At 34.0% G+C, this 13993-nt stretch overlaps 1 protein-coding gene across 1 annotated transcript; it reads left to right on the top strand.

The window, feature by feature from the left end:
* The first annotated feature begins 12732 nt into the window (after nucleotides 1-12732).
* Nucleotides 12733-13993, top strand: Tctp (translationally controlled tumor protein). The gene has a single exon (XM_073969369.1). The coding sequence runs from the start codon at nucleotides 12906-12908 to the stop codon at nucleotides 13422-13424; it is 519 nt and encodes a 172-aa protein (XP_073825470.1). The 5' UTR covers nucleotides 12733-12905; the 3' UTR covers nucleotides 13425-13993.

Raw genomic sequence — 13993 nt, 5'->3', positions numbered from 1 at the left:
CTATTACAATGATGTAGTGTTATGCGGGGCATACACTATGGGCATGCACGACAGCATTTGTAATAGTTGGTCTGTTCCAGTACTGCAAGAATCTACTAATTTTTACTATTTTTTTCGATAACATAAAGGAAAAAATGTTATCGTAGTAAAAAATAGTAGCTTCTTGCAGGTTCTGGAACAGAGCAATTATTAGTAAATTTTGAAGTTTTTGTCAATGTATTTGGGAGTAGTTTTGGCAGGATTGAAATCAAAATAGTTTTGATTTTGTAAATGAACCCCTTTCAATCCGATGAATTTTGTTTATTTTCCAAGTAACCAACAAATAATTTTTGAAAACAACAAATATTATTTGTGAGGAAATTAAAAAAATTGGAAAACTTCAACCCAAAATCGAGTTTTGGAGGAAAATTCATCATTTTTGGAATATGGATTGAAGGAATGCCACACACTATTCAATCACACACGTACACAAGGGTTCATTTGGCAGTGCAGTTTGGCAGTATAGTGTATGCCCCGCATTATGTTTAGTATGGGATTAGTGGAAAACGTAACGTAGTTTAAAAAAATTTGGACAATGTGAAATAATGGCATAACTCGTTTACATTGTTGAATAAAACACGTGTTTCATCAGTTGCTAAACTTCGTTTATTCAAGATTTTATAACCACACATGCACTCCGCTCGATACTTTCTATAAGCAGTTGCTTGGAGATTCCTACAAGCAAGACCGTTTGTTGATCCCTTCAAGAAGCGACATGCTTTTTTTCAAAGACAAAAAGATTTCATAATTTTTAAACTTTTGTTGTGACAGTGTTTTATTTTATGTTTGTAAAACGCATTTTACACTTGCACTTAAAACAGGTGTTTTGGGAGTTTGCGTCATTTATTTGATAGATATTGTATGGAATTGACAAATTAAATGATGCATGTTTTATAAAACATGGTAGATGTAAAATGCGTTTAAAGGTGGAAACACAATCAGCCTGTAGCTTCAGTAAAAGAATAAATGAAAGAAGCAACCTAATTCATATTCGTCCGTTTTTTATTGTTTTGCCCGAAATGAAGCCACGCAAACAAAAAAAATCCATTGTGTTTCTAAAGGTGTGAACAGAATGATATACGCCACTTTTTTCACGATCAATTTCATGTAAAAGATTAAAGACCAAGTACTACCTAACTCAAATGCTGCCTAATTTATTTGAATTAGGTAGTACTTGGCCGTTAGTCTTTTACATGAAACTGAGCGTGAAAAAGCGTATTTCATTGTGTTTCTACCTTAAAGGCCTCGACTCATAAGCGGCTAGCTTTCTGGCTGAAGTCATTTCTGGGAAAGGAATAAAGAAATGTCAGAACCACATTTAAATTAGGTCGAACTTGGTCCTTAGTCATTTACCAGATATGACTTAAGCAAGAATGCCATGCTTCTTATGTGTCGAGGCCGTAAGCTAAGTCCGAATTTACACGTTCAAACTTGAATGGCAAATTTTGTTCTCAATTTCTAGCACACACATTTAGTTTAGACACGCAAATAAAGGCCTCGACACATAAGAAGCATGGCATTCTTGCTGAAGTCATATCTTTAAAAGACTAAATACCAAGTTGGACCTAATAAAAAGATTTCAGAATCACATTTGAATAAAGGCCAGAACAGAATCAATCGCCGCTTGCTTTCCCAAATGTCAAATTACAAAGGAATGCCAGAGCCTCCTAAAGGGGGACGCAGGCGGATTTGCAAAGAGGCCCTGGCATTCCTTTGTAATTTGACATTTGGGGAAGCAAGCAAAGCAAGCGGCGATCGATTCTGTTTCTACCTTTAAGATAGAAACACAATGCAATACACCGCTTTTTCAAGCTCAGTTTCATGTAAACGATTAAAGGCCAAGTTCTACCTAATTCAAATGAATTAAGTAGCATTTGGCTAAGTTTACATTTACGAAATCCACTCGATTTCAACTGTCAATTCCATAGCTCAAACGTCAAATGAAATCTCATCTGGATTTCATTTGACGTTTAACCTATGGATTTGACAGTTGAAATCGAGTGGAATTCGTAAATGTAAACCAAGCATTTGAATTAGGTAGTACTTTTCCTTTAATCTTTTACAAGAAACTGAGCGTGAAAAAAGCGGCGTATTTCATTTGGTCTGTTCCTTTACTTTTGAAAGTGGTAAAACCGGCAAAAGTAGCAAAAGTTGTAATCTGCTTCCATATGAATTGTATGGTGTCTGAAGTAAAGGAACGCTTTTCGAGTAAAAAGTTGTAAAACTTGAAGATTCTTGCACGTAAAGGAACAGAGCTATTGTGTTTCTACCTTTAGGTCGAACTTGGTCTTTAGTCATTTACCAGATATGACTTAAGCAAGAATGCCTTGCTTCTTAAGGTGAGAACACAATGAGAAATTCATGCTTATCCAAGCCTGAATTTGTGAAAAAGAATAAAGAAATCCAAAATCGATTCTGTAACTCCTTAACGACAGAATTAACGACGACGAATGTCGGTAGTTAACCATAATGTTCGGTAAGTGCTATTCTGTATACAAATTTTAACGATTTTGGTCGGTAAATTTTGTCGTTATCTACCGAAAATTATTTTTAAGTTAACAACCAAAAAATAGTAGTTGTAAAGGCCTGCGTACATAAGCTGCTTTGCCTGATTGCCTTGCTTACCTGCTTCATTTCTGACGTAATAAAAATAATAGAATAAAGACGAAATTTCGAACTGGGTTGCCATCAGTTGGAAATTTGGTCGGCCTTCTTTGTTCTTTTATTTTTTTATTGAAGCAGCAAAGCAAGGCAATCAGGCAAAGCAGCTTATGTACGCAGGCCTTTAAGTCTTAACGACAGTACATTGTATCAGTATTTTGCTGATTTCTTTTAACAACGGCGTTTTTATATGAACATATGTTATGTTAATAAGGAGGGTACACGAGGTATATTCCACCTTATTGAGAAAAATCTTCTTAAGGCATTTACATAAGGGTTAACTATGTAGGATAACATGGGGCAGCTTCGCCATTGTTGTGCTTTCGCCAGTGCCGATTTTATTGAAGCTGCATAAAGATAACCATAGTGAAAGTTGTAGATCTTCGATTAATTCACAAATTCCCCTTGACGATCTTCATGTAGCATCAATTAAATCGGCTCTGGCGAAGGCGCAACAGTGGCGAAGCTGCCCAATGCTACTCATCATTATTATTAAAGAAGAAAAACGTTTGCTAAAGCTACAAATGAACTCAAGTGTGGTACTGTTATATAAGACCTATACCAATGCCCTTAACACCATTTTTCTACGAGACCAAAACGTCTATAGTATTCCTATAACCTACTTTGTTCTGTAGTAGTATTATAGAATTAAACTCAGCATCACTAATAATCAGATTGCTAAAAATGACGTATATGTTAAGATTTCCGACCTTTTTTACTCTCCGCTATGAGAAATTCCATTTAATGTGGGCGTGAAATGAATATGTGAATATACATGGTAAAATAAGAAGGTAATCTCATTTGAAAAACCCGTCCTTGAGCTGCCAAATACAACCATGCCTAAAAACAATCTAAATGTTGTTTTTGTAATTGTATGTCAATGACAACAATAACAACATACTGACATACTATTTGTTTACGTTCTGTGAAATATTTGTTTATATAAAGCAGAATTAAATATTTTCGTAATTGGCCAAAAGTTGACAAAAGGAAATGTTGTGTGATGTGATAGAAATCGTGGCTAATGCGAATATATAAAAATGCTGTGAAAATTCGCTAAAATCCTGTGTGAAAGAAAGTTGTGAAATATCCATCGCAGCAGAAGAACGCCGAAAGCCAGCTGAAAGGAAAACATTACACTGTTCCGGACGATGCATGGCATGTGGATTGAGACACAATATACGCTGCATTTGTTTATGGTTATGACTGTTTGTGGTCCTGGTTACAGAATTTTTGAGTCTGGAACAGAGGAACCAGAACCTGTTAACTGAAATAATACATCAACGAACACATGTATTTGGGTTGCTATAACAACAACCAATTGATGTGCCGTAACAAGCGTCAACCTTATGCTCACAGCGAACAAGCCGGTAAGTAATTGGGTTGGAGCGAAGATTAATGGGTTTATATTTATGCATTAAATGTGTGATGATTGTTACAGGTGAAACATTGCTGAATTCCCCGTGTCCGTGGTGGCGGAACTAACCAATGAGGGTGTTGACAAGCGGATCATGTTGAAATTGGCTCCTGGTGGCCATGTTAGTCGTTTTGTCATCTGCCGAATTTGCAGTCGTTTGCCTTAACGAAGACATCCAACCTTCCTCAACCCAAACCCAGCTAGCATTTGGATGATTGCTTTTCCAAAAATCACATTGCGGAGTCTTTTTAGAGTCCTTTTGGTGATCAAAAACTGAGTGAGTCGCTTGTATGATCAGAAAGGGACTCGAAAGTGACTCCCTGTAAGATTAAAAAGTGTTCAATTTAAAATACAACAACAAATGTGTAGCAATCATAAATAAATAATTGAGGCGTTTAAAATGTGACTACTTTTTCGTTATTTATTGTCACATTTTGATCATCATGAAGATTGCAAAATGCTTAATCAAAAAAGGGCCATGCAGCTGTTTGAAAAGTGATTATAATTATGTATCTTCTGATCATTTTTTGAACAGTTAGGTGATTAAAAACTGATGGTTTTGTTTTACTTTTGTTTGGTTGTAAATAATTCTCATATACACTTTCTACAAAACTTTGATATAAATGTAACGTATAATATTAAAAGTATAGACAAACACAACACATGTTCAGGTTTTGCCAAGTAAAATGAAGAAGCAGTATACTAACCACCGCGCAACTTAAAGGATAATTAGAAGAAATAAGAAAGCAGAAAAGACAAAAAACATAGGAAAGAAACAAAAAAGAATAAAAAAAATTATTTTAATTTATTTCGTCTAATAAAAGACTCATAAATGACTCCCTAAAGACTCATAAACGATTATTAACATGACTCTAAAAAGACTCGAAAAAGAGTCCCAAATTAATCAACAAATCACCAATAAATGATTGAAATACGACTCGAAAAAGACTTTATATACCATCAGAAAATGGGCAAAAATGACTCGAAACTAATGCAGAGGAAGACTCATTTGTGATTTGTTTAGAAGAGTCGCCTGAGGTTACGTTTTCCTCCCGACAAAGGAGTCATTTATGATCAGAAAATGAGCTCATATTCCAGCTTTTTAATCGTGCAGTAGTATCAAAAAAGACTCGAATTTGATTAAAATTTTCAAAAAATGCTGGCTGGGAAATAGCTAACACAAATACAATAAACGGAGCGGTTAACCTAAATGTGCTAACAACACTTCCATAATTAAATTGAAAATAAACAGCATAAATATTGTGTCATTTAGGGGTCCATACCTCCGAAAGTTGTTTTCTCCTAGCAAAAAAATAAATAAATGCTCTGTTCCAGAACCTGCAAGAAGCTACTATTTTTTACTACGATAACATTTTTTTCCTTATGTTATCGGAAAAAATAGTAAAAACTAGTAGATTCTTGCAGTTCTGGAACAGACCAAAAATGTTGTAGCCATGAACAGTGTTGCCGTTTTGGGCATTTCGGCCCAAATTTGGGCCGAATAAAAAATAATTTTTAATTTTAGGCCCATGGGCGGCCCAAATCCTTTTTGGGCGTTTTCATGCTAATAATTTTAAACAATATTTTATAAAATATCAAATATTAGCCTTTGGGCTATTACTACATGCTTACTTTTACTATTGTATGGATTTGTAAAATAAAGCAATTTGGTGGCATTAAAAATATAATTTTCACATAAGAACTTTTGGCCTGTTTCTCTAAGACGATTCGAATTCAAATTCGTTCGAATTACTACCAAACTCCTGTTGTTGTAGGTTATATTTGTTTGATTGGAAATAAAAACAATTCAAATATATTTCAAACAAGTAAAAAAGTGCCAGTCGGCTTTGCAGACAGAGGTATATAGAATGTATTTAGCGTCTCTTCAGAATTTTGTGGCCCTTTTTCAACATTTGAACTTGCCGAAAAAATGTGGATAAGGAATTAACACAAATGTTGAAATTTTGTGGGGGAGGTACCCTTAGGGAGGACCGATATGGGCCATTTTAGAAGTTAAACTAAATTTTGACAAAATATTAGGAGATCCAAAGTTTGGACCAAATTGGTTGCACCATTCAAGTGATATCGTCCTAACATTTTAGTGACATTTTTTACATATTGGGGAGAAGTACCGGAAGTTGGGGACCGGTTTTGCTCCATGAAACTAAGTTTCAACAGAAGTAAATTTTCTTCCAAAAGGCCGATATACCCTCGTTAGCATAAATGCTGAGGGTATAAAAACAGAAATTTGGTAGTAGTTCGAACGAATTTTTACTCGAATCGTCTTAGTGAAACAGGCCATTAATGCCAAGAAGGTCCTCCTAGTAGTTTAATTGTCACTTTTAACTTTTAGTTACCCGAGTTTTCAAATATATTTTTCGTGATACTTAAGTATTTGGTAAAGATTCATGCATTGTTTTCATAAATAAAAAAAGTTCATAATAAATTGGTGGCAACGGAATCATGTCAAGTTATAGTTTTTTTTTTTTTTATTTTTGGCATATATTTTACCTATAATTAACAACCTTAAAAATGAATTTCAAGCAGATAGTTCAGGTTTATCCTATACCCAAATACCCCCCTTTATTACAACTCTTCTTTTGTTATAGTTTGGATTTTGCGTACAGATTTATAGCGTTTCGGCTAACTTAAAGTTGAACTTAATGATTAAAATTGAAGGAGAACTTTCTTTTTATTAACGTTTAGTGTGAAAATTACACTTTTAATGCATGAAAATGGTTTTTTTTTTTTGCGTTTTCAAATTCATCCAATAGTAAAAGAAAGGATGTAATATGGGCTACTAAATACAATAACTCCATATAAGGTAACCTCAAACGAAGTTTTGTCTAATATGAACAAGGTATTACATTTTCCCAGACTTGTAGAATGTGACCCCGATTTAATAGTAACAGATTGGAATTTGCTAACCCCCTGTTTTTGTAACATATTTTTGTTCGTTCGTCTATATTCGTAATAATTTAGGCATCCATAGCTCAGTCCCCTAAAGACATATATACCTAATTTTTCGTATACCCGTTCCATATATCGCTAAGAATTCCTCATTTAAAAATCAGCGCTCTACATTTGCGCTAAAGCGAGTAAATTGATCTACAAAATTTGACAATTCGTGTGAGAACAATAAAATTTTTTACAAAAACTGGGGGTAAGACTCGATGAAACTATAATTTTTTCATCTCAAAGAACACATCAAAATAGTGCATATTCTTGTGCTTCTTTATGTAAAATCGTTTTGTGGTGCCAACGATAGCTCGAAAACGGATGGGCCGATCATAGTATATTTTCGTAAGCGCTTTAGGAACTTCATAAAAAAAAATTTAAAAAAAATATTCTTAACAAAAAATTTCCACATTACCGAAAAAAATTTTACTGTTTTTGTTAAAAAATTGGGCAAAATAATTTTTTTAATCTGCCTCGCTTAAAGTCAAGCGTTTTATGTATTTAATGAGCTCACATGAATAATATAATAAGGTCATATGAAGATCGGTCAATTCGTTTTAGAGCTATCGTTTGGACCGACTTCAAAAACACAGTTTCGAGAAGCATGCACTTAAAGTTTATATGCTACATTCAAATCACAATAAATTGTTGCCTTCCAATCATTATATCTCAGTCAATTTTTTGCGACATACCACCTTTACCATGGTAGAACAGGAAAAGGTAGCAGCAATACCCAGCTGACTGAACTGGGTTGTACTGTTAGTGTCAAATTTCATATGACATTTTATACATTTATTTCTATTTCGATGTACATTAAGGACATATATTTTTTGAAAAAAAAAAAAATATATATCATTTGGAAAAAACCATTTCCCAGAAAGACTTCTTCATATCAATGACATGTAACCTCCTCCAAGTTCGAACGATAAGCCGTAAGCATAAATCCCCGCTTGTAGAGGCGATACAACGTTCGTTAATATGTGAGGTATTTTGTTAAAATTTAAAAAAATTAAAGCCCTAATAAACATGTGCTTCTTTGATTTCTAAAACAAAACATTGAAACAGCTTCTCCTTTTTCTATGAATTTCCAGCGACCCCAAACTTTTCTGCAAGAATTCTACTTTCTGCGAGAATTTATGCATTTAGTGGAATGATGTGGAACCATAAAAATTGAAAATGTAACGAATTTTCATTCATGTTTTCCAAAATATTCAACCAAATGTGAAAAATTATTAGTTTTTTAAATTCCAATAATTTATAGACATTTCCTTGTTTTGTTTACAAATACAACTGACAGTAACGTTACAAACAAAAACAAATTCCTTTGTGGTTGTTGTTCGAGTTGTATTTGTTGTAGTATTAACTTTACCTTGTATTTGTTCTACCATGCACCTTTACGTAAAAATAGACAATATCTTTTTTTCGATTTTTCTAAAAGCAATAAAAGGTATCTATGAGAAATATATATTTTTGTTTTAATTTTTAATGTTGGGCCGTTTTAGGTCGTTTTGGGCCGTTTTTAGGAAAATTTTGGGCCGAAAAAAAATTTTCGAACGGCAACACTGGCCATGAATACTTTCCATTTGTCCCAATTTACATTAGGCGAGTATACTTGCGGCAATTGTCAGTTTGTTGGTGAGAGAGGGTGCTGAGAGGCAAAGGGTTACCATATGCCTCACCTCTCTCTCCTACAAAATGACAATTGCCGCAAGTAAACTCGCCCAATGTAAATTGGGACTTTATTTTATTGATAAACATCAATGATGCGATAATACATATCATCTACATTGGACATTTCCATGCGTAAAAATAATATATGTATAATAAATAACACAAATATATACATTAACAAGTTATGAAGTTTGTATTAAATTAATTATTATTAATTAAACGCCGTAGTCCATCTTGAAACTGGATGTTCTCTCAATAGTTTTCGTTTCAAACAGCCATTTTGTTGGGTTACCGTAGGATTTATTGAGGTTTTGGTGATTATATGAGGAAGCAAGCAAGGCCCATGTTTGAGAGAAATATTACAATGTGCAAAGGCTGATACTGTCGTTCACTCCTTTCATTTATTGACATTTTAATGCTTTTGGGCCAATATGGACTTGACCAAGAAACACATTGGGGGTTATTCTGAACAAAAGTACAAAAGTTTCCCGCGAGTTTTGCCTTTCTGTCGTTACAACTTAAGGCAGAAAGCGAAAAACTCACGGGGAATTTTCGTTCAAAATAACCCTAATTATATTGCTGTAAACGGGATCACAAGGAATACTTTTGGGAACAATTTCTAGTCCATCCTCGAACATTTGAATTGTACGTTTGGAAGATTTTGGGCCATTATCTCAAGAAAAAATCCTGCATGCTGCAAAAGATATCACGACGTTCCAAAAAGTGCGTCCAAACTGCACTTATGCCAAACATTTTGTGTGGGAGACACCTAAGGGATGAGACCGGTACAGTCTATCATCTATGCCAAGAAGAAATATTACGATGTGCAAACTGGTTCCTTACCCGTACGCACCATATCAGCGAAAAATATTGAATTTTTTTAGGGGTTGTGCCGGAAAAAGTGGACTGATATGGATCATCCTCGTAATTGATCAAAGTTTGAACATTATATTACAATGACCAAAATGTGGACCACATCGGCTGATCCGTTCGAGAGTTATCTTGCAGTCGGACGGACGAACTGGGATAATCGACTCCAAATGACAAATTTATATTGAAAATTTGTAAATAATTGAAAATGTAAATGTAATTGACATATGCATGTGTGTTTTAACATATACATACAAAGTTTGTCAAAATCATTTTGTCAATGAAGGGACGGCAAAGCGAATACAACTCTGTGTGTTGTGAGCATGAGGTTACCTTGTATCATGGTGAATATATAAACTTAAATGACGTGGATCCACGTACATCATTGTAGGGGCTTAAGTCATGTCAAATTTCAGATCTCAATATTTCAATGGCAAAATTAATTCTTAGTTTTATTGCGGTGTTTAAAATTTCTTGATCTGTACATGCATAAGAATACAATTCACTTCACTTTTGACCAATGATTCTGATTACACTGTCCTGCCCACTTCAAACATATAAAGGCCTGCGTACATAAGCTTCTTTGCCTGGTTGCCTTGCTTTCCTGCTTCATTTTTGACATAATAAAAGAAAAAGAATAAAGAAGACCGAGCAAATTTCGAACTGGGTTGCCCTTTTTCTCTTTTATTCTTTTATCAGAAGTAAGCAAGGTAAGCAGGCAAGGCAGCTTATGTACGCAGGCCTTTACGCCTTGCCGAGCTATTACGTGGATGCGAATGACATGTTTATTTATATTCTGGAATAAAACCACTAAAATCTATGACATTTATTTACCTCCTAGAATACATGCATACAAGAAGTTGAAAGTACATTTGTGTTACGCATTGTTGGGATACTTGCAGATACTTATGTTTGGCGCATTTCTCCAAAAAGTGTATCTTTTTTCCTCCCTTACGCGTTTTATGCCTGTATTTGCGAAGAAATAATAGTTGTGTTCCAGAACCTGCAAATTGGTACTATTTAGTACTTTTTTTTCAAGTTTGTGCTAAAAATGCGTTCCTGAACACAAAAAAGTAGCAAAACTTGCAGTTCTCTTTGAACAAATATGACGCTGAATTGAGTTCTCTTCTGCAATTTTCTACTACACAAATTTGGCTGTGTAGAAACTTGAAAATGGTCTGTTCCTTTACTTTTAAAAATGGTAACAGTGGCAAGAAATGGTAAAAGGGGTGAACTGCTATCATATAAATTGTATGCTTTTGAAATTAAGGGAACACTTTGCGGGTAAAAAGTGGTAAAAACTGGTAACCTCAGGCACGTAAAGGAACACGACTAAATTGTAAATTTGACATTTAATTGTCAGGGATAACTACGTAGGAAAAAGATTCAATGATGAATACACACAAAAGGAAAACAAACAAGAAGTCGGAAAAGAAGAAAAAACAACAACAATCAGAAAGGACAAAATAAAAAGTTAAATTGTAAAACAAACAAGAAGTCGGAAAAGAAAAAAATAAAACAAAAACAATCGGAAAACAAAAAATAAAAAGTCAAATGTAAAATTGTGATAAAAAGCATAATAAATTGATATACAGAAGGAGTTGTTTTATTAGTTTTATTGGAGGAATCCAAAAATGTTTAATTTTTGTTGGAGTCATGTTTAGCTAGGTTCCCCTAGTGCGATTTCGACAAATTTGTTTTATAAATTCCAATAATTTATAGACATTTCCTTGTTCTGTTTACATTTACCGGTGGCACTAACATTACAAACAAAAACAAATTCCGATGTGGTTGTTGTAGAGTTGTATTTGTTGTAGTATTTACTCTACCTTCTTTGTTCTACCATGATGAATTGTATGGTGTAAAGGCCTGCGTACATAAGCTGCCTTGCCTGCTTTCCTTGCTTACTTCTGATAAAAGAATAAAAAAGAAAAGGGCAACCCAGTTCGGAATTTCCTCGGCCTTCTTTATTCTTTTATTTTTATTATGTCAAAAAATGAAGCAGGAAAGCAAGGCAATCAGGCAAGGCAGCTTATGTACGCAGGCCTTAAGGGAACGCTTTTCAAGTAAAATGCTGTAAAACTTGAAGATTCTTGCACGTAAAGGAACAGAGCTATTTTTGTATTTAAACTTGCATTTGAATTAAATCATGGTATAAGTAAAGAGGTAGATTTAAATGAAAAAATCTATAGAACCCTTGTTTTTCTTGAATTCCTAAAACTTCAAAATAAAAGCAACAAGTGGGTTTGTTTACAATGCATTTTTTGAGCATTTTATAAAAAAAGCGAAAAATGAATGAAGAGTTAAGTTTTCTCCACATAATCGAGTTGTGAATATGATAAACCGATTGTTTCAATGCAAATCTCACCAATTTCTTCCATACAAATGGTTTAAAAACAATTTTAAAAATCATTGAATTCGATTGTTTTTAAAATTGTTTGGCATATTATTCAAACACCACACATACATACACAGTTTGTTTATATTGTTTTGAAGTTTTAGGCATACTCGAATGAAAAAATTTAAATTGACATAAAGCTTTGGCTAACCTTTCTTATTAAACCATGAATTAAATATTAAACTTGTTTTTATTGGTTATGAAAGGCAAAATGCCACAGTTTAAAAAGAAACAAGCTTTAACAGACACCGTCCAAGAAAATTAAGTAACATTAAACTCCTAGATTTAACTGTTTGATATTGAGAATCTTCGCAAATTATTCTGTTATTGTGTGAAATGAAATTTTGACATTTAAAATTTTGTTTAATTTATTCACTGATGCATTTAACCTGTTTATTGTGCCACGATAACACGTAGGCAACACTTTTTCATTGTTAATCTATTACAAATATGCTTGATGACCATTCGTGGAGAGTTTTGCGGCTGGCAAAATGCACAGTTGTATTATGCAAAAATCTTAACTCGATTAATTAAAACAAAGTACTGATGTCAAAATGAAATGCCTCTAATAATATACTTGCAAATTGTTTCCAATTAATAAACCCTACAAATTAGCCATTTCCAGTTAATTTTTTCTCTCCAATTTCTCCATTTTATCTACTCATCTACTACCTTTTTGTAAATATAGTTGGCAACACTCTCCACAAATCGTTCAAGCATTCGCCATTTTTTCAAGCATGTGGAGGCATTTTACTTTCTTTTCGCTGTTGAATTTTGCGCGTGGCAAACGTCGGTCCGGATCTCCCACATTTTTGTCCTCTCGGTGTGCGACCTAAACGAATTTTTATTTTTCTACCTTTTAATTGAAACAAAGAAACCCAACACATCAACATGAGAATCTACAAGGATATCATCACCGGTGACGAAATGTTCGCTGACACCTACAAAATGAAATTGATTGACGAAGTCATGTATGAAGTGTACGGCAAGGTAGTCTCCCGCGCCGAGGGCGATATCAAAATTGAGGGCTTCAATCCATCGGCCGAAGAAGCTGACGAAGGCACCGAAACAACCGTTGAAACTGGTGTCGATGTTGTCATGAATCACCGTTTACAAGAATGCTTTGCCTTCGGCGACAAGAAAAGCTACACCATCTACTTGAAGGACTACATGAAGAAGGTCTTGGCTAAATTGGAAGAGAAATCCCCCGATCAAGTCGATGTCTTCAAGACCAACATGAACAAAGTCATGAAAGACATTTTGGGCCGCTTCAAGGATTTGCAATTCTTCACCGGTGAATCAATGGACTGCGATGGTATGGTTGCTTTGTGCGAATACCGCGACATTGATGGCGAAAGTGTGCCCGTATTGATGTTCTTCAAACACGGTTTGGAAGAAGAGAAGTGCTAAAAAAGAAAGATTCAACAACTAGAATTCAGCCAGCCAGCCTATCACATCTCTTTTTTTATACAGTCGCATTAAATTATAGTTTCAATTTTATATTATACTATTAATAATTTAAGTACGCCAACCAATCAACCAACCGGACGACCATGTTTTCTTTGGATACAATTGTTTGTTTGCTAACTTTAACATTTTGATTTTAAGAGATTTGTTTAAAGAAAAGAAGAAGAAAAAAATATAAGACTCAATTTACATGTAAAACAAGAAAGTTATTTAAGATAAAAAACTATAATAAAATTATGTATTTATAACAAGTAACAATATGGACAACAAAAACCACAAAAACTTTCATATCTTATGGAGGAAAAAGGGGTCGTCAACATATTGCTGGAATGTGTAGTTGTGTATGCCATGGGCTGCCACAGCAACACTTCCATATGCACTTGGCTTTGAAAGCATGGACTATCGTAAATTTGAGTTCGAATTGGCAAAACAAATTGTAATTCAAGAAAAATATTGAAGGAACATTGCATTTTGCGAAAAAAATTAAATAAAGAAAAAGAAAAAACAATTAA

The sequence above is a fragment of the Musca autumnalis genome, unplaced genomic scaffold (genome assembly GCF_047663935.1).
Source record: "Musca autumnalis isolate F117 unplaced genomic scaffold, ASM4766393v1 scaffold_1, whole genome shotgun sequence".
NCBI lineage: Eukaryota > Metazoa > Arthropoda > Insecta > Diptera > Muscidae > Musca > Musca autumnalis.
This window is presented reverse-complemented; position numbering and strand designations above follow the sequence as displayed.

Bases quoted from the DNA above. Each gene is read 5' to 3' on its own strand.
- Tctp (XM_073969369.1), top strand. From the start codon at position 12,906: ATGAGAATCTACAAGGATATCATCACCGGTGACGAAATGTTCGCTGAC.